The 26,263-nt window shown below is 56.0% G+C and overlaps 1 protein-coding gene across 5 annotated transcripts in view; it reads right to left on the minus strand.

The window, feature by feature from the left end:
* Positions 1-3,765: 3,765 nt before the first annotated feature.
* Positions 3,766-26,263, minus strand: part of SLC44A3 (solute carrier family 44 member 3) — a 63,313-nt gene continuing 40,815 nt past the window's right edge. For 4 of the 5 annotated variants that reach the window (XM_066353086.1, XM_066353084.1, XM_066353087.1 and 1 more), the window contains 4 exons: positions 23,148-23,231; positions 10,142-10,279; positions 6,603-6,839; positions 3,766-5,195 (listed from right to left, as the gene is read on the minus strand). In XM_066353086.1, coding sequence (XP_066209183.1) covers positions 5,091-5,195; positions 6,603-6,839; positions 10,142-10,279; positions 23,148-23,231 — 564 coding nt within the window. In that variant the 3' untranslated portion in view covers positions 3,766-5,090. The remainder of the gene's footprint in view (positions 5,196-6,602; positions 6,840-10,141; positions 10,280-23,147; positions 23,232-26,263) is intronic. The other variant, XM_066353085.1, reaches the window with a different exon arrangement.

Consider the following 26,263-nt stretch of genomic DNA (forward strand, 5'->3'; position numbering starts at 1 on the left):
ACGAGACCTTCTCCACGGGGGGGTGGGGGGGTGGGGGGGTGGGGCGGGGGTCTCTCGACCGAGGAGCGTGTACAAGTCAGCCCGCCAGCGAGCGGGTCCAGGCGGTGCCTGTGCCCTTCCTGTTTGTGCCAATGTATCCGTGTAGACGTGCTCTGTTTGCAACTGTATTTATTGCTGCATTTCTCAGCATAAACTTAATCCCGTTGTATTTTTTATAAATAAATATTTTTTTGGAACCTTCCTACGAGCCACCAGCTGGTTATTTTGAGGAAGTCCTCTTCCCCCGGGGCTGTGAGCAAAGACAGGTCCGGTCACATGTAGGGCGCTCGGTGCCGGAGGCGGGGGCCGAGCAGGACGAGGGGTCCAGGCTGCGGCTGGACCCTTGCTTATGCTGCTGTCACTCAGCGGCCCCCGACTCACCTTACACCCAGCTTCGGATAACCTTAAAATCACCTTCAGGAACCCTGGTGGGGATGGCGGTGGGATTTTATATTCATGTTCTGGGGTGAATACACGTCACTAAGAAACACACACACACACACACACACACACACACACACGGTGGAGTCGAGAGGACAGAGTGCATGGACGCTGAGCTTGTCCCCTCCCACAACCACATCCACATCCCTGCCACGTGCGTCTCTGGGAACCACGGGGAGAGGAGCTGCACAGAACGCCTACGACTCGGGGTAGGAGGTGGCCGTGGGGAGACTGATGGGGGGCGGGGGGCAGACAGGTGGGTCCCACACTAATATGTGACCGTTAAGAATTGGGAGGCACGTCCGGCTGCAGAGGAGCAAGGGGTCCCAGAGACACACCTGGCTCCCCAGAATGGGACACCAGTGCCGGGAAGAGGAGCTCCCCCCCCCACCCAGCAGCATGTGTCAAAACCAGCGAGATTATGTCCCAGAGAACCAGGCCCGGCACAGGGGCAGTGGCATGGGGTAGGAACCAAAATGACTGACTTGCAGGAGAGAGCTGGGGACTAGGTCTGGGGGCACACCATGGTGCCCTGGCTGAGCTCTCCCCCCAGCTGGCCCAGCGCAGGCGGGCACCATATCTGTGTTCTCCATGAACCTGGCTACCCCCATTTGCTCTAACCTGCTGATTCCCCTGAGACCCCACCCCAACCAACTGGTGCGCCCAGCCCAAGCCTCTTCCAGAAGGTCCGCCCAAGCAGCTGGCCTCAGCTCGTGCTGCAGACCGCCCCAGAGGACCACAGACACCACACGGCGGGCAGTATAGCTCCCGTCCAGCAGTCCCGAGCCCAGTGTAAGAGGTGACTGGCCTCCGCCCACAGCAGAGCCCCTCCCAGGATGCTAGACCCAACCCACCCGGAGGCCGGTTTCAGAGCACCACATCCCCACCCAACCAGCTCCGCCACCGAGGGAGACCCGGAGGCCTCCTACAGTAGCTTCCACTCCGGGAGGGTGAGGCCCCCAACAATGGCCCATCCACTGTAGCTGCAGCCGACAATCACAGCCGGTCAGCCTGAGGGTGAGCCCCACCCACGCCTGCGGGCAGCAGTCAGAGCCCAGCTACAGAACAGGAGGGCACGTGCAACCCACACAGGGGACACCCCCAGAGAACCGGGCTCAGGGGACTGAGGAGGACTGCTCCACGGGGCCCCACAGGACACCTTCTCTACACAACCACTCTCTTCACGACTGAGAGACATGGCAGACCTGCCTAATACACAGAAACAAGCGGCGAGTCCACCAAAGGGAGGTGAAAACACGTGCTCCAAACGAAAGAACAGGACCAAAAAATAAAGAAACTCCAGAAGAAGAACTAAACAAAATGGAGACAAGCAATCTAACAGATACAGGGTTCAAAACCCCGGTTATCGGGGTGAACGCCAGAGAAGAAGAGATGAATTCTGAGAACTTCAACAAAGAAAACATTAAAAAAAAAAAAAGCTAACCCACACCGAGGAATGCAGTAACCGAGATGAAAAATACACCAGAGAGAATCAGCAGCAGATTAGATGAAGCAGAGGCCTGAATTAGTGATCCAGATGAAAAGGTAGCAGAAAACACCCAGTCACAACAGCAGAAAGGAAGAGGAATTTTTTTTCAAAAGAAGAAGAGAGTTTCAGGGACCTTTGGGACAACATCAAACATAATAACATTCACATCATAGCGGTTCGTGATATCAAACGAATATTCCAAGGCCATGATCATCAAAACAGTATGGTATTGGCATAAAAAGAGACGCTTAGATCAATGGAACAGAACAGAGAGCCCAGAAATAAACCCACGCCGACACGGCCAGTTGGTCGATGGCAGAGCAGGTGAGAACATGGAATGGGGTGAAGACAGTCTCTTCGGTAAGTGGTGTTGGGAAAACTGGACAGATTCACGCCAAAGAAATGAAGCCACACCACTGTGTTAAACCACAGACAAGGATAACCTCACAAGGGATCAAAGATCTAAGTAAAACTGCTGTAAGAAAAACAGTCAGTAAGCTCTTTGACACCTGATGTTGCAATTTTTTACATTGCCCCGGGTAAAGACATATAAAAATATATACAGGCGGGACTACATCAAATGTAAAAGCTTTCGCATCACAGAGAAAACCATCAACAGAACAAAATGGCAGCCTACAGAATGGGAGGAGACATTTGCCAATGGTAAATCTGATCATGGGCTAATATCCAAAATGTATCCAGAACTCACATAGCTCAACATTGGGAAAACAAACAAACAAAAAACCAAACAGTCCAATTAAAAAGTGGGCAGAGGACATGAATAGCCCCTTCTCCAAAGACATACAGATGGCCAACGGACACATGAAAAAGTGGTCAACATCACTCATCATCAGAAAAATGCAAATCAGAACCACAATGAGGTGTCACTTCACACTTGTCAGAGTCACAATTGTCAATAAATCAAGTGTTGGCGAGAATGTGGAGACAAGGGAACCCTCGTGCGCCATTGGAGGGTGCAGCCACAGTGGACAGCAGTGTGGGGGTCCCCCAAAACTTAAAAATAGAACTGCCTGATGATCTAGCAATTCCATTTTTGCGTATATACATCTGAAGAAAACAAAAACGCTAATTTGAAAAGATGGATGCACCCACCCCTATGTTCACTGCAGCAATATATACAATAGTCCAGATATGGAAGCAGCCAGTGTCCATCAACAGACGAGTGGGTTAAAACACTGTGGTCCATATTATACTACGGAACATTATTACTCACCATAAAAAAAGAACGCAATCCTGCCATTGGCCACAACATGGAGGAACCTAGAGGGTGTTGTGGGAAAGGGAAATAAGTCAAGGAAAGGCAGGCTGTGTGATTTCCACTTCTACGCGGAAGCTAAAAAAATAATAAATAAATACATGAACAAGACAGAGACAAATTCACAGATACAGAGAACAAAACCGATGGTTGTTGCAAGAGGGGAGGGGCTGTGGTGGGGGAGGGGTGGGCAACGGGGAGAGACTGAGGACAACTCGCCAGTAATAAAAGCAGTCACGGGGACGTGAACTACAGCAGACGGAAGATAGTGAATAGTGTTGTGGTAACTGTGTGTGCTGCCAGGTGGGTGCCGAACTTGCCGGGCGGGGGGGGAGGGGGGTCACTTCATAAGGCACACGCATCTCTAATCACTATGTTGTACGCCTGACACTATACAATACTGTACATCAACTGAAAAACAAATGTTAAAGAAGAATGCATTACATGGAAATACATCGCACAAAACGCTGAGGTGAATGCCCTTTTGAAATCACTAATTAAGGCTATTACTTTAAAATAATCGATTTATTTCTGATTTCTAATAAACATATACTTTAAAAAGGGGGGAGGGGAATGGCTAGACCAGGACTAGGTAGGACATGGCGGGGTTTGATATTAAACTGGGGTTTATAATATGAAGCTTCAGCAAAACCTAACCTTCAGTCATGACAGAGAGAAGGCCAAAGAGCTCAGGAGGTCATAATGACAAAAAAGAAAAAGTCCACTCACTAAGAGAAAACTGGTGACTCACACCCTCTGACATTTCCTCAGCCCAGTGATTTCCTTCTCCTGACAGGACGGACTGACTGGCTGTGAGGGCTGGGGGTGGGCGTGTCCGCTTGGCTTTTGCCGAGACAGACAGCGAGGACAGGCACGGGATGCCACGTACCCACAAAAGCTCTGTCCACCTGCTTAGCAAGGCCTCGGTGACTGTCCCAGAAACTGGTCTGCAACCCTCTTTCCTAGTCCAATGGTGTGATTAAGACAGAGTGGCCGTTTGCGTTTGTTAACCTAGACTGGAGGCCAGCTGCTGCTTGCCACCTTCGTGGGGAGGGGGCCACCTTCGTGGGGAGGGGGCCACCTTCGTGGGGAGGGGGCCTCCTCAGCACGGCTTGTCCTGCAGAGAAGCCAGCCTGTCCCCCGTCAGGAGAACGGGTAAGTGTTCACCTTCTCATCTAAATGAAGTGAGGCTACCCATCAGCATGGGAAATGTCCCAACTTGTTTCAAACTTTAAGAAGAAAAGCCCCCCACCAACACCCACCCTGGCCACCACTGCGTCTTAATCTTAGGATGGGGATCCAGGTGACTCCTGGGCGGGGCTGTGGTCCAGCATGTTCACCAACTTGTGAGAAGGAGCCCGGGACTCCTCACCAGTTGACGTCACATCTGGGGGGTAAGGGCTCCCACCCCAGCTGGTGGCCATGCCTGTCAGGTGGGTAGTTCCAGTTCTGATGGTCACAAAACCTAAGGACTGTACTTTGCAGAGTGAGAACACACTTAGCATATTCCCGGGACTGGATGAGCCGGAAGTCCTGTCTTGCATGGGGACAGTATTCCAGAGAGTTCTGCTGCGGCTGCTGACCGTGGGTGAGGAGTGAGCTCGGCCTTGGGTCCTAAAATGACCGTGTATATAGCCTGCTTTTTGCACTGATGCCTAGAAACATGGCTTCAGAAGGTTTTTCTGTCCCAGGAAGCAGAAGAAAGGTTGGGCTGTCGGTTGGAAGGTGGCCAAACTATTAGACCAAACCGTGAGGAACAGGGCCTGTGGGTCTCAGCGTTTATTCTGCAGACAAAGGGCTCTCCGGAGGAGGACACTGGCCCAGGTGCAAACACTTCACGGGCTCCTATCTCACAATGGGCCGGAGTTCCGTTCCTTCTTCGTGCCTTGCGGACCTCTTGTCTCCCGGGGACCTCAAGCCGTTCCATGTGCTGATCCTTTTGACAAAACTCTGAAAAACAAAAGAATGCATGGACCAGGCTGTTGGCACTGTTTACTGGGCCATATCACTGGGGGTAGGGGGGATAATCCTTAAAAATGGTTCCCCTGTTGAATTAACATGCCTGGGGGCAGGGGAGGGCGGTGGATTTTGAATGGGGAAAAGGAGACCTGCTCAAGTGCTACATTGTATCCTTATGCTTTCTGTGGACCAAGGCTATAAAACTCCACTAGTGCTACATTGTATCCTTATGCTTTCTGTGGACCAGGGCTATAAAACTCCACTAATGCTACATTGTATCCTTGTGCTTTCTGTGGACCAGGGCTATAAAACTCCACTAGGGCTACATTGTATCCTTGTGCTTTCTGTGGACCAAGGCTATAAAACTCCACTAGTGCTACATTGTATCCTTGTGCTTTCTGTGGACCAGTGCTATAAAACTCCACTAGTGCTACATTATATCCTTGTGCTTTCTGTGGACCAGGGCTATAAAACTCCATCAGTGCTACATTGTATCCTTGTGCTTTCTGTGGACCAGGGCTATAAAACTCCACTAGTGCTACATTGTATCTTTGTGCTTTCTGTGGACCAGGGCTATAAAACTCCATTAGGGCTACATTGTATCCTTGTGCTTTCTGTGGACCAGGGCTATAAAACTCCATTAGGGCTACATTGTATCCTTGTGCTTTCTGTGGACCAGGGCTATAAAACTCCACTAGTGCTACATTGTATCTTTGTGCTTTCTGTGGAGCTGCTTGAGGACTCAAAGAGGGCTTGCATGTTCCTTTCAAAAGCAAAAGGGCATTAACACCTAAGTTTTATGGCAACAGAGTGAGTTATTCAAGTGTCACTGGTCCCAGACAACGGGAAGAGAGGAGAGGCTTCCTCAGCTGTTCAAATGTCCCTGCTGCACACACAGGGTCAGGCTGCTGGGGACAGCTGCCTGCTATTTCCGGATGGACAGTGTGGGCTGCACTCGGGGGTGGTGTGCCTCATTAGTCAAGAGCCTGGGGTGGCAGATCTGTTCATACCGGCACAGACGGGGCGGGGGGGGGGTCTTCACTGCAGTGTGCCCCCAACAGACAGTGGGTATGACAGGGCACTCGGGAGGCAGCAGTGCTTTGGACAAAGATCAACGGTTACATCCCCCGGAACATCTGAACGGCCAGACTGAGCCGTTAGCACCAATGGGTGCCACTGTGTCCAGAACACCCCCCCCTCCCCCCCGTAGCCGAGGTCATCTGGTCAGTGTGAATGATTCGGCCCCACTTCTCTCCAGGGAGGTTTCGGCCTGGGAGGACAGAGCGCACGTCACAGGCCAGGTGCGGGGAGCCCGGGGAGCCCCCGGGGAGCCCCCAGGGAGAGACTGAAGCTGGCTCACTCACATCGGGGCAGGAAATGAGCGGGTGGTTCACTTACCAAAAACTCTTGGTCCATAAAGTAGGGCTTTTCAGGCGACCCGTCGTTGGTCTCCAGGTCAACAGCGAAACACAGGAACAGCGCCCCCAGCACCGTCTCGAACACGGACAGAAAGCTGTGCGCCACCAGGTAGGCGAAGAAGGCCACCAGGAGCAGGGGGACCGCCCACACCTGCAGCGCCCGGTGGTAGTTGAAGGCCATGAGTCCCCCGAACACAGTGAAGCACGTCACCAACACCTGTCAGGACAAGGGTGGGTTGTAAATCTTTACGCATCAGTTTGACTCTTTCAGAAAATGCCATTGTCGGCCCTGGCCGGTTGGCTCAGCGGTAGAGCGTTGGCCTAGCGTGCGGAGGACCCGGGTTCGATTCCCGGCCAGGGCACACAGGAGAAGCACACATTTGCTTCTCCACCCCTCCGCCGCGCTTTCTTCTCTGTCTCTCTCTTCCCCTCCCGCAGCCAAGGCTCCATTGGAGCAAACATGGCCCGGGTGCTGGGGATGGCTCCTTGGCCTCTGCCCCAGGCGCTAGAGTGGCTCTGGTCGCAACATGGCGACGCCCAGGATGGGCAGAGCATCGCCCCCTGGTGGGCAGAGCGTCACCCCATGGTGGGCGTGCCGGGTGGACCCCGGTCGGGCGCATGCGGGAGTCTGTCTGACTGTCTCTCCCTGTTTCCAGCTTCCGAAAAATGAAAAAAAAAAAAAGAAAATGCCATTGTCGGTTGCCACGGTTTCCAATACCCACAGGGGTGTGTGTGTGTGTGTGTGTGTGTCTGCGGTGGGTGCCCCCCCCCCCCCCCCCCGTTGTAAAGAACACTCGTTGGAAAAATCTGCAACAATGAACCAGGAAGAAAACAGGAGAAGAAATGAGAGCAAAGGGGAGCCAGGATGATCTGGAGGGGGGGGGGGGGCGCAGACGGACTTCCCTTCTGGTGGTGCCTGGCTTTTGTACTTATCTAGATTGCACAGGACCTCACAAAACTGGTGTTTTTCCCCTAAACACTACAATAAACATCTTCACTGAAAAACTTTTTCATAAACGCCAATTTTAAGTACCAGCAAGGTGATCTGCTGAGTAGACCCACTATAGCTTCCCAGGTGATTCTTTGCACCCTGGGGATTGAGCAGAGGGGCTTCCCAGGGCTGGTGCGTGTGGAGACACAGTCATGGGATTACTCCCGGCTTTGGCTATAGGCAGTTATTATAGTTCCGGGAGCAGGACCGCAGGCCAGGATGTTCCTATGTCTTGAACAGACAGGACGCAGCCCGTCTGGAATCTGCTTTGCCCTCTGACATCCACGAAGATGGCCGAGACCGGCTAAATGCTACTTGATTAAAAAACAACCAAAGAATTGTTGGTTGTCACGTGCTCTTTAGAAGACTTAACAATGCTGTGTCATTATGGGAAATACAGGAAAATGGTTTCCCAAAGTAAAAAAAAAAAAAAGTTTATAAAGATGAAACGTCATTCCAAAATAATTTTTGGAAGTAGTGATTAGAAATCACATCAGGCCCTGGCTGGTTGGCTCAGTGGTAGAGCATCGGCCTGGCGTGCAGAAGTCCCGGGTTCGATTCCCAGCCAGGGCACACAGGAGAAGCGCTCATCTGCTTCTCCACCCCTCCCCCTCTCCTTCCTCTCTGTCTCTCTCTTCCCCTCCCGCAGCCAAGGCTCCATTGGAGCAAAGATGGCCTGGGCGCTGGGGATGGCTCCTTGGCCTCTGCCCCAGGCGCTAGAGTGGCTCTGGTGGCAACAGAGCGACGCCCCGGAGGGGCAGAGCATCGCCCCCTGGTGGGCAGAGCATCGCCCCCTGGTGGGCGTGCTGGGTGGATCCCGGTCGGGCGTATGCGGGAGTCTGTCTGACTGTCTCTCCCCGTTTCCAGCTTCAGAAAGGTACAAAAAAAAAAAAAAAGAAATCACATCACCCATGATTCTACCAAGGTGATGCAAACAACACACCCCATTCAAGGACAGCTACAACTCAGGTTATTTAAGTTGTTCTGAAATAATCAGCTGTGCTTCTGGAGTGACCATCATATGCAGAGTCTCCAGGGTCCAGCTGAACCTAAAAATATGTGCACTTAACACGCACCTGTCAGAGCCAAGCGTGCTGTAACTCGTACTGACAGCAGTTAACTACGACAGCAATGCACAGACACCCAAATGCCACAGAAGCACTCCATGCCAAGTAAGGGGCCAAGAATCCACAGACGTGGCACCGGACAGGCCACGACTGGAGACCTAGAGCTGGTTCACGCTGGGGCCCCACCAAAGGCGCGTCCTACGAGGAAGGTTGGGAGACTCGAGGCTGCCGAGCCCGGGCAGTGAAGATGTGGCGGGCAGGTCAGCACAGCCGTGGTCGAGAATCCACAGGGTAGTGAAGGGAAGCGGAACCAGGCCAACTGAGGCACGGAATGAGGCCCTGTGGTTGACCAGTCAGCTGGAAAGGGACATGCTGGGGCGCAGCATAAATAACCGTCAACTTGGAGTTAATGAGAGAGGGGCTGGAGCACCCCCACCCCCCCCCCATCGTCAACATTCCAGTCCCACCTGACCAGGTGGTGGAGCAGTGAATGGAGTATCGACCTGGGACGCTGAGGACCCAGGTTCGAAACCCCGAGGTCACCGGCTTGAGCACAGGGTCGCCCACTTGAGTGCAGGATCATAGACATGACCCTATGGTCGCTGGCTTGAAGCCCAAGGTCGCTGTCTTGAAGCCCAAGGTCACTGGCTTGAGCAAGGGGTCACTTGCTCGGCTGGAGCCCCCCCCCCCCCCAATCAGGGAACATATGAGAAGCAATCTATAAACAACTGAAGTGCCACAGCTACTAGCTGATGCTCCTTATCTCTCTCTGTGCCTCTACCAGAAAAAAACAAAAACACACTCGTCCCTCCTTGCTACAACCGGGAAAGGGCGCCGGCCCTCCTGAGTTTATAGACATGAAGGCCTAGGGCCAGCATCCAAGATCCCAGCCTCAGGGCTTGTCCCTCGCTCCACCAGCTGCTGGAGCTCCCGAGCTCCTTGGTCTCAGGAGACGACGGACCGTTCCCTGAAGACCGCCGCTCTGAAGACGGCAGAAACGCGACCTTGGCTCCATCTGGCACATCAACACTTCCGTCTACACGTGGGCGGCACGCCATTCCATAGCACAGACATTTTACTGTTTCCATGCTATTTCATACATTTTATGACCCTTCTCAACATCCCCCCCCCAAAAAAAAAAAACCAGCATCCATTTTCTGAGGCTAGTTGCATTTTCACCATAGACATGAAAACCAGGGACCCACAATGGTGGAGAGAATGGACCAGAGATGAGAGAGTCAGACCGGGATCCAAAGCCTGGCCCCAGGCACCCAGGGGGGCCTGGACGGGTTATTAACCGGGACCTCCCAGGGTTGAGGGTTCAACACAATACGGAAGGAAGGCATCTACCCTAAGAGCAAGAACTCAAGAAACATCCGTTCCCAACGCCAGCCTTGTCCTATGACTTGAATTTGGGGTCCCACGTGTCTTTACTTCTTATTTGAATGCAGACGATCTCACCTTTCCTAGAAAAATTATGAAGTCTCCAAAGCAGCTGACAGAGGCAAAGTGGCTCGAGTTCTTGGACAAGAGCCCAAGCGCATCTCTTGCGGACGTGCAAAAATCTGTCCCGTTAATGGCCGTGGTGGTGTAGGCGTTCTGGAACAAGAGACAACGGTTAGAAAGATGACGCCTGTCCTTCCCGATTCCGAGACAATGTCACGTCGATACAGACGATTTGCCCGAGAAGAAAATGGCCGCTACCCACCCGCAGCAAGTCATTTTAAAGCCTGATGTTACGATGCACAGATGTTCCCACAGTTGCAGAAAATGGGAGAGACAGAGGAGTCCCTCTGCGGTCCCCACGGTGGGCGGAGCATCCCATGACAAACGTTCAGAAGTGAGGGGTGAAGACTGGGCTATCTTTTAAGGCACGGCGGAGTCCAAGGGGAGGAAAGGAAGCTTCCACGTTGGAGACAAAGCAGACCAGGCTGGTCGCTGACCGCTGACCCAAAGGTGCCACGGGCAGGGATGGAATCGATAAAGGTTTTTGGGGTTGGGCATGTCACCCCTTCTGGGTAAGAGACCATGGCCAGGGTCCTTGTAGGGAACTGGGCTCCCTGCACAAGTTCCGGATTTATACCTGATTTAAACTCAACCATCCCGGGACAGCGGTGAAGAAGGGCTCCATCAGCCTGGGACCACTGAACTTCCTGCGGTCGGGGGAGGCAGAGCCAGCCAAGCCACCTCCGCAGGCCAGGAGAGAGGTAGAGCCCACCGGCAAGCAGCCACGAAAAAGATGAAGTCTTAGCTCTAGGCTGGTGGCTCAGTGGATAGTGTTGGCCTGGAGTATGGAAGTCCCAGAGTTCGATTCCCAGTCAGGGCACACAGGAGAAGTGGCCATCTATTTCTCCACCCTTTCCTCTATCTTCCCCTCCTGCAGCCAGTGGCTTGATTGCTCCTAGTGTGGCTTCAGGCGCTGAGGATAGCTCGGTTGAGCCAAGCATTGGCCCCAGACAGGGGTTGCCTCAGACAGAGATATTCTCAGCCAGATGAAGCCCCCCAAGAAATACCGTAATGGGATTCCACAAACACTCCTGGGCTCTGACTCAGAAGGATGGCATGCAAAAACTGCTTTTAAAATCTCCGCCCGGCTATTGGTGGAATGCTGCCCCCGTTTGGGGCCTTGTGTCTTGATTAGGGAGGTGCAAACTCATTTGCTCACTACTTCACTAAGCATCTTCAGTCCCCCAGGGTCTCAGAGCCCTGGTGACCAGGGAGCACACCCTGAGAGCACACTGCTGGGGAGTGGGGAGGGGGGTGAAGAGCAACACAACTGTCCCTTTACAGGCTGGAAGGCAGGATCAGGGTGTTTCTGCATTCCTCCAGGGAGTCAGAGCTGTTTCATTTTCTTTTCTTTTTGGCGCCGACCTTCTGGACATGACCTATCAGTGCTCATTAGCACAAAATGCAATTGAGAAGAGGGGTGGGACCGGACCCCAGCCCCGCAGCCGACCGGCTATGCGTGTGGACAAACGACCAGGCCTCCCTCAGGCCTCCGCCTCCCCCTCTGTGAAGGGGGCACCAGTGCCAGGCGGATGTAAGCCTGCGTTCCCCGTAAAGCCCGCAGCAAAGCGCCTGGCCCGTGGGCCGCGCGTTACCCGGGGTGGCTCTGCTCACCGGGCCTCACCGAACACGACCTCGGTCACAACTGGAAAACAGAGGCAGCTCTGCCCGCATGCGGGGGGGGTGGAAAGCCCCACACACACACACACACAGGGTCCAGAGGGGCGGGGCCGCGCCCCAGACCACATCCCAGCCCCACACACACACACACACAGGGTCCAGAGGGGCGGGGCCGCGCCCCAGACCACATCCCAGCCCCAGCATGGCCTCCCTCTGCGGTGGCAGCTCCAGCGTGTGTCCCCAGCCCCCACTGGACACTCCCTGCCACACAGAGACCCTCAGGGTCCTTCCTGGTCCACCCCAGGACAGACAGTCCAGTGCAGATGTCCCTTTCCTGCCGACCAGGGCCCTGTAATCAACTTAGTGCCACTCCTCACAGCAATAAACAGAGTCTGTCCTCGGCTACAAGGATTCAAGGACAAAATGGTCCTTTCCTGTGCGCAGGCCGACTCCCCAGGTTCTGGCCCATAACCGCAGATCTTCCTTTAACTGCCACGCCCACGGAAGAGGGCCTTCCGACAGCCCTTACAGGGAAGTCCATGTGCCCTCCCCCGGGCGTCTACAAGGCCCTGCCCGAGCGCACACAGAGCCAGAATTCAGGTCTGAATGCTCCGCTGGGGGAGGTGCACACAGGACGCTGGTGTGCACTGCGTCTGGGCAGCTAGGTCCCATGTCGGCTCACTCAGACCCCTTCTGAGCAGAGGCCGCTCGCTCGACAGGCCGCTGGAAGATCGGCCACACGGAGGACCCTGCCCTGAGCTCTGACCGGCCTGGGCTTCAGGCCCCGGGGACACGCCTGGGCAGCCTGCTGGCCCAAGCGTGGACGGGATCGAGTGTGATAAAGGTCACCTGACATGTTCTGCTGCTTGCGAAAATTCCTCAGGAGATCCTGAAAGCGAACCTTCAAGCAGAGGAAAACCAGAGGTCGTGAGACAAGCTGATCAGTCACGGCCAGACCCAACTCGGGGCGGGGGAGGGGGTGTGTCCTTAGCACCCCCAAACACTGGGTGTTTCTGCCCTGAAACCTAACCTACAAACGCAAAGCAGATACAAGAAAGGGTTCTGAGCCCGACAACGGCAGCCCCTCGGGGTCCCTGTTACTGTCTGGTTGGGGTGAGACGCCTCCACGTACAGGCTATTTCTCAGACTCTCGGGGACCGTCCACCAGGGTCTGTCCAAGTGGCGGGGGAGGCGGTCCTACGAGTCACATGGTGGACAGAAGGGCTGCAGGAGCCACGGGCCGGACCTCAGGGAGAGCGACAGGAAGTGCTGGGCGTGTGTGGCTCTCAGCCTGGCTCCTGGAGTCGCCCCGGCCCGGGCAGGTGCAGGGCAGACTCCCCTCATCACCGTCTTCTCTGGAGCCACAAAGCCCGGCACCGCCCAAGGCCCACCCCCTAGGGCCGACCCGGTACCCCCTGAGTCACACGGGAATGCTGTGTGACCGTCCACCACTGAGCACACTGCCCCGTCAGCGGCCATAAGCCAGGGGCCAGACCCTCAGAGAAAAGGGGCTCTTCTTCGGGGAGAAGTAAGTCTGAGCGACCGCCCCTCGTTCCAGGTTCTCGGTCCCCGCACCCTCCTCCAGGGCTGCCTCCGACCTGACAGGGGCTTCCTGATTTGTTTGTGCATTTCGTTACACTTGGTTTTGCCGTCAGGAGACAGGTGCGCATCCGCTGTGTGTGAATAAACACCAGGGATAAGCAATCATGGCGAGCATTCAAGGCGCGCTTACCACGAGCCCGGCGCTAGTCTGTACTCCAGTCTGCATTCGCCGGGCGCGTTAACCTACGTAACCCTCTTACCGTCCCCACGGCACGAGGAGGAAACTGAAGCACAGAGGTCAGGTGCCCGCATACCCGTGACCACGTGGCATCGCCTACCAGGGGGTCATCAGCCCCTCTGCTCAGAAAGAGCCTCCCAAAGGCTCAAAATTACACAGCTGCCCATGAGATGGGCCATTAAAGAGCCAGAGGGCTTCCGATTAGGCTGGCCCCAAAGACTGACCATCCCTCTCACAGAGGAAGCCTGCCCGCCGCTGGTCACGGTGGGGGGTGGGGGGGTGGGGGGGTGGCTAGCCCGCGATGTCCTGTGCCACTTCCTGGTGAACCTGGTACCTCCAGCCACCATCACCTTCGGTCCCATCCATTTCTCGCCACAAGTCAGAGACTCGATGACCGGGGGCACTTCCTGTTCCCATTCCACAGAAAATTCTGATCACTAGAGAAAAACACAGCGTAGGATCTAAGCGCACCGGCAGGGGACGGGAAAGTCGGATGGCGGCTTTCGCTGACTTTGAGAGCGACCCCAGAATGTTCCCAGCGGCGTTGACAAAGGACGTCTTTGCTCCTAAGTCAAGACGGAGGCTGGCACAGTCCAGCCTGTGTCCTTCCTCGGCCCAGGGAGGGTGGAGGAACCGTCAGCCCCGGGCTCTGTTGACTCTTCACAAAGGTAAACAGGGTTTCCCTCCATATAGGAAGGAAGGCTTTGCCAAAACACCGCGCCGTGAACGGCCAGCTTTATTTCTGGAAGGCCTTCCAACCCACGTTCTGATATTTATGAACTCCAAAAAACCGCGGAAACAAACCCGAGAAGCCGGCCGAGGAACACATAACGCGGGTATTCACGCTTCCCTCAGAACCGAGAGAACCAGGTGACCCCTGAGCGCGGGGACAGCCACACAGCCTGGGACGCTGTGGTTTTTATCACAAACGCACGCTTGGGAGGTGGTGCGCCTGGGAGTCACCGGGCAGGGCAGTTCAAGAGTTCACTGGCCACCGGTTGCCAAAACCCAGTGCGATGGTGAGGAAAGCCTCCAGTCCCCTCCGGGGTGGGGACAGGTGAGTGGACGTGCCTTTGCTGAGACCTGCTGGTCAGTCCGGCACAGGTGGTGCTGGTCTGGCTGCTCTTGCTGCATTTGTTGACATTTTGCTGGCTTTTTTTTTTTTTTTTTTAACATAATGGCTGCATTATTTTCATGCTCATTATTTTTTCTAATAAAACATCAAACAACAAAGAAAGAGACAGAGAAGGCAGCAGGGAAGTCACTGTGCTCCCACGACAAGAGTCACTGTCACTAGCATCCCGGGGACGTCGGCTGAGCTCTACACACAGCCGCAGGTGGGGGCGTGGGGGGGCAAGTTCTCAAAGTGCAGCTCTCCGTGGTGTTTCACACAGAAGGATACATGGTGGTGCGACTTCCACAAAAGACATGAAACTAGAGAGACCCCGGAGAGGAAAGCTAGAATTTGGGGCAAATGTATCTTCACACGTTAAGACTTGGGATTCTAAAAAATAAAACTTTCTAAAATCATTATGAAAACTGGAGAGAGGCGAGAGGACTTGTTTTCCCCTCACGCTGCGGCTGAAGCTGAGGCAGTGTGGGTGGTCAGCGAGGCAGTGTGGGTGGTCAGCGATCAGCCCCCTCCCGCCCCCCCCCCCCACTTTGGGTGAACGTCACTGTCATTCCAGGTAGGGTCCGTCTGTTCCTCCAGATTAAAAGCCACCTCGACGTCAACCAGGAAAACCTTCTCGTGTCCGTGACGAGGAAGTGGATCTCTCCATAGACAGAGTCACCGGGCAAAGCTGACGAGGTGGGACATGAATTTGGGGGGGAAACAGCCAGAGCCCCGCCTCCCACGAACCCAGAAAAGGGCTGAAGGCGGCCATCACTGAGGAGCTGGCAGCGCCCGCCTCCCCCAGCCGCAGGAGGACTGCCCCAGTCAGTGAGCCGTCCACAGTCCCGGCTCTCCCACCAGGACGCCCGCGGGGCCTGAGCATGCCCAGTGGGGGTGAGCAGGCAGCGGGAAGCCGGTTCCCCCTCAGGCGAGGACAAAGGACGGGCCCAAACAGGACACGCAGGGGACAGGAAGGCTGTGCTGCTCTCTGCCCGCAGGCTTTACTGGGAAGACGACGGTGGAGTAGGCGCGGTACCCACTGAAGACCGCTGGCCCGTCTGTCCCTAGCAGGGCACCGCAGGCAGCGCCCGGGAGCCGTACAGGCCGCAGCCCGTAGAGCCCCACGGACACCACGTGGGGGGGGGCTCGCACCCCAGGTCAGCTCTCTGACCCCTGGGCCGCCGTGGGGGCGGCACCTGCCTCAGAGCACCGTCCTTGAGAAGACAGACTCAGACTGTGTCAGGAAAGGGTGACCACGGTGCCCGGAGGCTGTAAGCACTCAGTCCTGCTGTGCTAGTCACAGACCTCAGAGGTCAGTTCCTGAGTTAAGAGAGGGTCAGACATCGGTCTCTGCTCGGAAGCTCAGGACCACAAACAGGGTCCCTGGAAGAGCCACCTGTCTGCCCCAAAGCCTGCCCTCTCCCCACTCTGTCAGGACGCTGGGAAAGTGGGCCTAGCGCCCAGGTCCGGGGAGGGGCAGGCGTGAGGAAGAGGGAGGCCTCAGAACATGTGGACACTTATCTTCTGAAAGAATGAGAGGGCTGGGTGCTGAGGAGAGAGAGGGCGCTGGGGACATTCGTGAGAGGTGAGACCCCAACCCTCCCAGAACCCTTCCACCCCTAACAGCAGGGGCTTGACCTGCATTTGCCCAAGGGGTAGGGTGGGGGGGCAGACCTCTGCTTAAAAGGTAAGTCAGGGCCCTGGCCGGTTGGCTCAGCGGTAGAGCGTCGGCCTGGCGTGCAGGAGTCCTGGGTTCGATTCCCGGCCAGGGCACACAGGAGAAGTGCCCATCTGCTTCTCCACCCCTCCCCCTCTCCTTCCTGTCTCTCTCTTCCCTTCCCACAGCCAAGGCTCCACAAGTTGGCCCGGGCACTGAGGATGGCTCCATGGCCTCTGCCTCAGGCGCAAGAATGGCTCTGGTTGCAATAGAGCGATGCCCCAGATGGACAGAGCATCGCCCTCTGGTAGGCATGCCAGGTGGATCCTGGTCGGGCGCATGCGGGTGTCTGTCTCTCTGCCTATCTGCTTCTCACTTCAGGAAAAAAAAAAAAAAGGTAAGTCAGGGCAGCTGATATGGACACGCTGTGTCACCTGACATGCCTGACAGTCCCCAGTGTCTCAGTGCGGCTTGGAGGGGGAAGGAGAGAAGGATGAGAAAGAATTCTGCCCACGTGTGACCCTGGCGGAGGTCCCCAGCCCTGTGGACCCCAGACGAGGCTGTGAGGAGGGCAGGGCACTCCATGACCTGTCTTGTTGGGGTAACCTCGAGTTCATATTCCTGGGAACCCCCTCTGGGGTCACACGCCTCGTCGTTTCAGAGGAGGAGGCAGACTTGAGGCCCCGGGGGCTCTCTGAGGGAAGAGCCCCGCACAGGCTGGCTCAGCATGGCCCCATTCTCTGCGGGACCCTCCCGTCACCGAGAATGCACCTTCCAGCTCTGCAGTTTACAGGGGACCCCAGGGGTGTCCGCGCTTGGGGCTGGGTCCAGGGGAAGCTGGGCGGCTCTTTCTGACTTTCCCGATGGACAGCGCACCTTCTCGCCCGCTGACCAGCCACCCGGCGGCATCTTTAACTTCCACCTGCCGGCCCTCGTGTCCCTCGGGGGTCGGGACTCGGAGGAGGACGAGGAAGGACTTCCTGCTGTCCACACTCAGCTCTGTGGCTTTGCTCCTCTCTAACCTGCCGCAGGTGACCACATAGCCTCTCTGAACCCGGGGCCATCACCCAGTTGAGAAAAAGACGACGGATAACGACATAACCGGCCGCGCAGGGTTCCTTGTGAGGGTGAAGGGCATTCAGACTCGCCGTGGGCACAGTGGGCACGGAGCTCCTCCCAGTAAGTGGTATTCCTGCCCTCAGTGTCCGTGTTACAAGGCCCAGCGCTCAGCTGCCTCCTGACTGGCCAAGGGCCCTCCCTTCTCCCTGGTGAAGTCACCCCCTTCTTTACCGGCATATCAATCGCCTCTTGGAGAAGAGGGAAGAATCTCAGGTCAGGCCTGTAGGGTCCAGCCTGGAATAGCAAACAGCTGCCCGCGGGGGCTCCCCCCAGAAGGAGGGCAGGGTGCCGAGGTCCCCGGGGAAGCTTTCTGGCCTCGCCCTCCCGAGCCCTGAGCCCTGCGAATATGCCCGCGGCAGGTGGGGGCCGGGAGGCAGCAGAAAACACAAGGACGGGGCTCGCTTTCTGCCAGACAGCCTGGGGCCTCTGACTGACAGGTGTCCTGGTTCCCTTCTGTCTGAAGCCAGGGCGGCGGCATCTGCCTGGAACAGCTGGGCCGTGGGGATTAGCGTGTCCCTAACCGGGCCGCGGTGCAAACTGTCCCACGGACACACCTGTGCGCTTCCTTCTCGGACACGCACGTGGGGAGCGCCTCCCCGGGCCCTCGCCACCCCGGGCTGCCCCGAATAGCTCCAAAGCGGTCAGCCGGCAGCCGGCAGGGGTGGCGGGATGTGGAGCCACTGCCGTCCCCCCGGGGAGAACGGCTGTGTGGGTGCTCTGTGACGAGACGAGGCTCCCTCCAACGTGGAAGTGGATCTCTCTTGGCACGTCCGTTACCAAGAGAACTGTGTCCCTCTAAGAATGGCCACACTATGTCTGTCACCTAGCTAGAGAGACTGCCTGACAGTCACGGCTTCCCCCACCCCCAGAGGCACATGTTGCCATGGGGGGGAGGGTCACGGAGCCGCTGGGGCCCAGCCAGCACCAGGTGCCTCCGCTATGACGGATTGCGAGAGGAAGGGGGGGGACGACAAGGCTTTGGGACGTTACAGAGTCAGGTCGGCCATAGAGGCGGAGGACCGAGACCAGCACTATATGCACTGAATCAGAGCACCACCCTGGCCCACGGCAGGGGCTGGGGAGGGCTGTGACAGGGGTGGGGGGGGGCGCTGTGCGTAATTTCCAAGGAGCAGCAAGCTTTCCTGGCCTCAGCCAGATCATCTGGGGCCCCGTGACCGGTCTGCTCATCAGGAAGCCTCAGCCTTGCCATCAAGTGCCAGGAGGCACTCACCTGTGTGCTGACTCACGTAGCCGGGCAGCTGCCACCGTCCACGTGGGCTGGCAGCTCTGTGGACCGCATCCAGGTAGACCTGAGTCACCGCATCCTGGTCCCAGGGCCCCTGAGTCACCACATCCTGGCCCCAGCGCCCCTGAGTCACCGCATCCTGGCCCCAGAACCCCCGGCTGCCCCCGGGACTCACTGTGCTGTCTGGCCCCAGCGCCCCCGGCAGACACAGGACGAGGGCGGCTGCCCGTGATGGTGCCCTCCCTGGCTGACAGGAACGAGGGGCCTGGTGTTTATTCCTCCAGGCTCTCGTCTCCGGTTTTATGGACGGACGGTGGTCACTCTGTCACAGCAGGGCCGGAGGCACCCTTGCCAGGGGACCTTTGTCCACTCGCATTTCAGTCCACCAGCCAAGATCCTGGGGGCCTGACATCAGGGCGCCCTAAAACCCGCTGATCTTTGTGACTGGGGGTAAGTCCTCGTCACGAATGAGACGCACGGTGTGAAAAACGAGACCCGGTCAGGCGTGGACCGCGGCAGGGAAGCACGCAGCCCACGCTCTCCCCACCCCGCCCCAGGCTGCCCCACACAGAGCGCGTCACAGCTGCCAGGCAGGATGGCACCCACTAGTCCCAGGTCTCGGCTGGGCGCCACCAGGAGGGTCAGACACCCACACGAGGACCTCCCGGCCGTCGGTGGGGCTGAGCCCTCATTCTGCAGAAGCTCAGTGGGGGCGAAGGACCCCCCCAGTTCCACCAAGGACCCAGAGGCCCGCTGCGGCCACACCCGAGATGCCTCCACCTGGACCCGCCCACGCCCACTTCCTGTTCCTGCCCCCACGTCCCCCAGAAGGACAGGGGACTGAAGAAAACATAGTGCTCAGCGTGCTAAAAAAAAATAATAATACGTATACGATGAATTCAACAGCGGCCAGGTGACCAGCAGAAGGAAAATGCTCAGAAAGAGGAGAAAACTGCACTTGACCAGCACAGCCAACCCACGGACACTGGGGGGGGAGGGGTGGTCAGAGCCAAGGGCGCCTCCTCTGTTGGCCAAAGTCCCAAGCGCTGCCATCACCACGGCAACCAGAGGTCTCAACTGAATCAGATCTTAAGTCCTGAGGAAATTCAGTAAAACGCTCGTTTTGGTTCCTGCATAACGCGTCTCGGAGCCTCAGTTACAGGCTGTGCGCTCGACTGCTGGGTGAGCTGCCCTCGTCGTGAGAATGAGTACCCAGAGTGTCTGCCCCTGGCCGGGACGGCCTGAGGAAAGGGCGGCCTGGGGTGTCCGGGTCACTCTGGAAGCCCCAGGAGGTGTCCTGGGACCCACCCGTGGGTTTCAGAGCCACCTCAGAGCCAGGACAGAGGTCTGTCTGTCTGTCCTCAAGGGACAGGAGGTGTGCGTGTAGGGGGACATCCCCACGAGGCACCGTGTGTGCACAGGGAAGCAGCAGGAGGCAGGACATTCCTGCAGATGGTCAGCTTGAGAGGCCCACGGGCCACGGGTCAGCCAGGCTGCCGGAAATGCCGGGAGGGAGTGGAGGCTGCAGCCCTCCCTGCGTGGAAGTGCCCAGAACACCAGCCCGGCAGCTCCTCCCGAGGTGCCTGCCTGGAGGAGGCGGCCCACCCCCACAGGCGTCCTGGGCACCCACAGCTTCCTGAGTCACCCTTCACCCCCTACAGGGTCCCCGTGCCTTTCCTGTCCTCCTCCCCCCAAAAATCCTGCCGTCCCAAGCCTGCTGCACAGCCAGCAGACCCGCTCCTCAGGCCCCGGGCGATGAAGAAACCCTCCCCAGGCCGTGCGTGGTTAAGGGCTTGGGTCCCACGGGCAAAACGGAGACGAATTCAAGTCCTGTGCGGCCTCGGCTTGCTCGCCTGCGCGCTGTGCTGAAACCCAGCGGCTGACGGACGCAGGACAAGCGCTCAGCACGCTCGCTCGGCCTCGAAGGAAGCACTCCCCCCCTGCGGCAGCTGCTGTCCACTGGTCACCCCCAGGGCGGCACAAGTCTGACCCCCTCTAAGAAACCTCTCCCAACCACCAAGCCCGAGCACCACCCAGTAACCAGAGTCCCCTATTCTGAACGCCCAGAGCTCTTCTTCCAGCACCGAAAGTGGCCCTGTCTGTGCTGTTATATCAACGTCCCGTGCAAACGCCTCTGACCGTCCCCCGCTCCCCACACCAGCCTGCCCGCCCCTCGCAGGCCTGGGCTTCCACGGGGCAGCTTGGAAACCCCACGCCACAGCGGGGCCTGGAGAGAGCCTCGATGTCCGCAGGACAGCGAGAGGGGACGGCTGCTCCACCTCAGGGCCCTGCAGGACCACGTGGCCGACCAGTCTGCCTGCGGACGGTCCTGTTGCTTCCGTCTTTCCAGTCTACCTGTGTGTCTCCCAGCCTTGATTTCCGTGTGTCTGTGTTTTATTACAGTGCATACATTTTTATAATGCATCTCAAAACCTCTGTGGAATAAGCTGTTGCCGGGACATGTGCGCACAGCCCTGGTCCACCAGGACCAGGCGGTCACAGGGTCGGCCGTGCCTGCCGTTGTGAAAGGCGCTGTGCTACTTGACTGTATTTTATAGACGTGGGTGGAAGCAAAACAAATGGAAACTGAACACACTCTAAAAGGCACTCCAAGCCCTGGCCGGGTAGCTCAGTTGGTGAAAGCATTATCCTGAAACACCAAGGTTGCAGGTTCGATCCCCTCTTAGGGCACATAGAAGAAGTAACCAATGAATGTCCAACTAAGGGCAGCAACAGATGAATACCTCTCCCTCTCCCCCCCCCTTCCTCTGTCTCTTTAAAATGAACCAGTAAGTAGTAATTTAAAAATAAAAATAAATTTAAAAAAATAAAATGCACCCTGAGATTTTTTTTTTTTTTGTATTTTTTTGAAGTGAGAAGCGGGGAGGCAGACAGACAGACTCCCGCATGAGCCCGACTGGGATCCACCTGGCAAACCCACCAGGGGGCGATGCTCTGCCCATCTGGGCCGTTGCTCTGTTGCAACCAGAGCCATTCTAGCGCCTGAGGCAGAGGCCATGGAGCCATCCTCAGAGCCCGGGCCAACTTTGCTCCAATGGAGCCTTGGCTGCGGGAGGGGAAGAGAGAGACAGAGAGAAAGGAGAGGGGGAAGGGTGGAGAAGCAGATGGGCGCTTCTCCTATGTGCCCTGGCTGGGAATTGAACCTGGGACTTCCACACGCCAGGCCGACGCTCTACCACTGAGCCAACAGGCCAGGGCCCACCCCAAGATTCTTAAGAGCCTTAAAAAGAGAGCTTTGCCATAGGAAGACTCCCCTCTCCTCTGAACAACCAAAGGTATTCTCAGCCCCACTCAGAAGACTTGGTTAAGCACAGAGGGCCTTGTTAGTCCTTTCCTGCTACAAGCACATTTATCAGGACAAGGAGCAACAAGAAGTGCTTTTCTAAGTGAGATTTCTGTGGACATTTAAATCAGAAAGCAGCCCGCTCACTTACAAAAACACTGCCTTGTGTGGCTTCCACTAGGCACTATTAAAATCTCCTAGATTATCTACGGAAACATAAAACGTATTTAAATTTCCATCCATCTGAGAGACTCCAGGGAGAAAAACAAAATCTGGAATTCAAACAGTCATGGTATGCATTTTTTCCCCCTGCTTATTTTTTAGAGGAAATATTTGTAGCTGGAATGGGAAAGAGATAAAAACCAGGGAGACAGCTCTTTTCCGGTTTCAGGAAAATTAGTTTCCGGAGAAGACACAGAAAAGGAGCTCTCAGCTGATCGATCACATCATGCGAGGGTTTCCAAGGCCTCCTCCTCTCTTTATCTCTGAAGAGGGAAACCCACGTCTCTGAGTCTGAGGAACGGCTCTACCGACCTGGGGTTCTCACGTCAGGGTCTGGGCAGCCCAGCCCAGCCCACACCCGGGGGCCAGCCCGGGGTCCCCTGGCCGGCGCGAAGAATAGTGGTCACTGTTTTTTAAATGGCTGGGGTTTCTAGACACGCAAAAAATGACATGGAATTTAAACTGCAGTGTCCATAGAGTGTCCCTGGAGCCCAGTCAGGCCGAGTCACCTCCTCGTCATCCACGGCGGCGCTGAGCAGCTGTCACCAAGACCCCATGGCCCAAAAGCTTAAAACATCCACCCAGCCTGGCCGCTTACAGAAGATCCCAGGCTGACCACAGAGATAGGGCCCACCCGCTGTGTCCCCCGGGGCGCGTGGAGGAGAGGAAGGGGCCCACCCGCTGTGTCCCCCCCCTCCGGGGCGCATGGAGGAGAGGAAGGGGCCCACCCGCTGCGTCCCCCAGGGGCGCGTGGAGGAGAGGAAGGGGCCCACCCGCTGCGTCCCCCAGGGGCGCGTGGAGGAGATGAAGGGGCCCACCCGCTGTGTCCCCCGGGGTGTGTGGAGGAGAGGAAGGGGCCCACCCGCTGCGTCCCCCAGGGGCGCGTGGAGGAGACCTACCTGGTTGAGAGGGCGCAGGCAGTTGTCCAGACGGCTGAGACAGCGGGAGCAGCACCTGGACACACACCTGGACCAGGCGCTCTGCTGTGGGGGTCGGGGCGGGACCAGAGGAACAGAGTCAGAGAACACCCAGGGAGGCAGGCAGGCGGGCGGCGGGTTCTGCAGTGCCGACGTGTCTGCCCGGAGACACCCCAGGCGGGGACGCACGGTCGCAGCGCTCACGCTGTGTGGGAGAAGGTCCTGCCCAGGCTGTGGCCCCTTATTATCACGACTCTCATAACTTATCACCAACGACCGAAGTGTCTCTCTCATGGGCTGACCCTTTACGACCGCTGCTGACCTCAGCAGGGAGGGGCGAGGGCTAGTCCTTATTCACTATCAAAGGTCATAACTAGGCCCTCTGGTTTCGGTTAAAAAAAAAAATAATAATCATAACCTTCAGTGTCCTCAAGGATAAACTTTGGTTTCTCAAACCAGCTTCCAGTCACGACAAATGCACACCCCGAAGACGATACAATGTATTATGCTTTGTGGATACATTATGCGCGACTTTTTTTTTTTTTTTTAATCAAGTTAAATATTTTTGGAAATCAATCCGATACAGTAGTGAGACTTTTCAGGGCTATCTTTCAAAGGAAAATTAGTCCGTTGAAATAGAACTTGGACTTCTATAAAACTCAAAGAAGAGTGGATAGTTTCCAGAAGGTCATGGAGGGCAGGTGATTGAATACATCCGACCCATGACCCACAGTGTTTTATTTTTTGAAAAATGCCTGAAAACAATCCTGAAATAGTCCTCCATGAGGACCCCGGGAACGCCTCAGCCTAATATGGACATTTTCTTGTCCCAGCGGTAACTCAATTGCATGCAGCTTGACCTGGACGCTTTTCGGCCTGGCTGGGGCTGGAAGGAGACAGTGGGAGAGGTCACAACAGGGGGCTGTGTGAGACGTCTGAGCTGTGGACACAGCACAGGCTGCGAGCCCGCTTTGGAAGGCCGTCTCTTCTTAACCTAAGAAAGGGCACACTTCTCCAAAAGGGAGTCATGTGGCCCCTTGGTCCTCAGGAGATCCGGGAAGTGGTTAACAACCTTTTATTATAGATCTCTGCCAGGGAGACCAATCCAGCCGTGTCTCTTTTAGATTTACGGGACGCTGGTTCCCCAGAGTTTACGGTGCCGGGCTCAGGGAGGGGCGGGGAGGTCCCGCTCTGCTCCATTCTTCCACGACGACACACACACACCTATCTCTCTATCTGCATCTCTACATCTCTGCACGCACAAACTCTGAGAACTGACCTCCCCGAAACGCGCCCCTTCCGCACGAGTTCTTCTGAGCTGAAGGCAATCGAGACCCAGAGGGCTCAAGAGAAACGTCTACCTCTCTGTTAAAGAACTTCCGTTAGGGGGTCTCGTCCAGAATAAGAGCCATCTCCAGAAAAGAACATTTTCTGACCTCTCTCTAAGGCAGGACCAACTTCTAATTGTCGAACGTCTTTTTCTTTTTCCTTATGGTCCTGCATGGACATCCTTCTCGCTGAAGCCACAAGGTGCCTTACGTCACCCTTAGCTCAGCGTGTCATACGTCCCTCAGTTTCCCTTTCTGTCTCCGTCCGAACCTCATCGTGGACGGGGAGTTCCCGTACATACCTATGTGATTAAATGTGGCCATTTTCTCTTGTTAATCTGCCTCACGTCTATTTTGATTTATTAGATGAGCCAGAAGAGTTCAGTTGCTTCAAATACACACACACACACACACACACACACACACACACACACACACTATTCTCTGTCCAAGAAATCCTCCTCCAAGTTTCCTAAAATTGGAGGATAAATTTCAAACTGTGGGAGCCAGAGTAGCTTGATTCTGCCAGGATCTGAAAACGGCCCCTCAAGTCACCAAGATGTCTGTATTTTTGTTGTTGTTGTAATCCCTTGAAATCCAGCCCTGAAAGTCTCACTATAGAATTTATTCAACTGAGTTCTTTTTTTAACCTGGGCACATAGCTAGTACCCACAAAGCGCCATTTCAATAAAACTATGAGGCAACGCCGTGTGAGAGGGGGCAGCTGCTCTGCCCGCATTTCAAGGTAAGTAAAGCTGGATAGAACTTCAGGTGAAATCCAATCAACAGTCACCTACACCGATAGGGCTCATCTCAAATCCCGATGATCACGGACTTAAAAATATCAGCAATTCAGGTGTCTGCTTGAAAGAGCGAAGAAGAACAGCTCCAACGTAGAATGAGGAACCCAGTCTGCTGAGCTCACTCATGGAGGTACCTAGACTTCTGCACGGTGCGGGTCGGGTGTGTGAAACTGTGACCGCGTCCCTGGGGGTGGAGGTGGGGGGTGGGGAGCAGCCCTGCGTGGGAACGGAGAAGCTGGGAAAAGGCCAACCTTCCCTTGTTTGGTGGGCCAGAAACACCCTGAGAACAGCTGTCTTCCTGGTGCTCCGGTTCCCATGGCTTTCATGACCAGCGTGTGCAGAAATGAGAACCTGGGAGGAGAAATCCCCGGCACAAAAGCCCTACAGTGTTCTGTCTTTTGAGCTGAGATTTGGGTCATCTTGCCTATTTCTCACTCTTAAGTGCCCTCTCTCCCTCCCTCCCTCGCTCCTTCCTTCTCCCTCCCTCCCTCCCTCTCCCCCCCACTCCATGGCGTCCTCTAGTAAACATGAAAGGCAGGGAATATTTAAGCGTTAAAACACAACTATCGTTCTTATCTTGTAGCATATTTTCTTCCTTAAAAAAAAAAAAAAAGGCACCTGAATGTCCACAAAAAACCGGTTTCAATGTGCTCGGAGGAATTCGTCCAGCTGGTTCAGCATTTAAATGAGGAGGAGACCACCTCACTCAGAATGGCTCCCACCCTCCCTCCCTTCCTCCACACCGTGTGGGTGGGAGACACAAACACACACAAGCACACACACAGAAGGCACAGGGCCAGAAAGTCCGGGGGGGGGGGGCAGGGGACAGGGAATGGCTTTCTGAATGGCCCCCGCCACAGGTCACGGCCCCCATCACAGGTCATGGCCCCTGTCACAGGTCCCAGCTCCTGTCACAGGTCACAGCTCCTGTCACAGATCCCAGCTCCTGTCACAGGTCCCGGCTCCT

Source organism: Saccopteryx leptura, chromosome 11 (genome assembly GCF_036850995.1).
Source record: "Saccopteryx leptura isolate mSacLep1 chromosome 11, mSacLep1_pri_phased_curated, whole genome shotgun sequence".
NCBI lineage: Eukaryota > Metazoa > Chordata > Mammalia > Chiroptera > Emballonuridae > Saccopteryx > Saccopteryx leptura.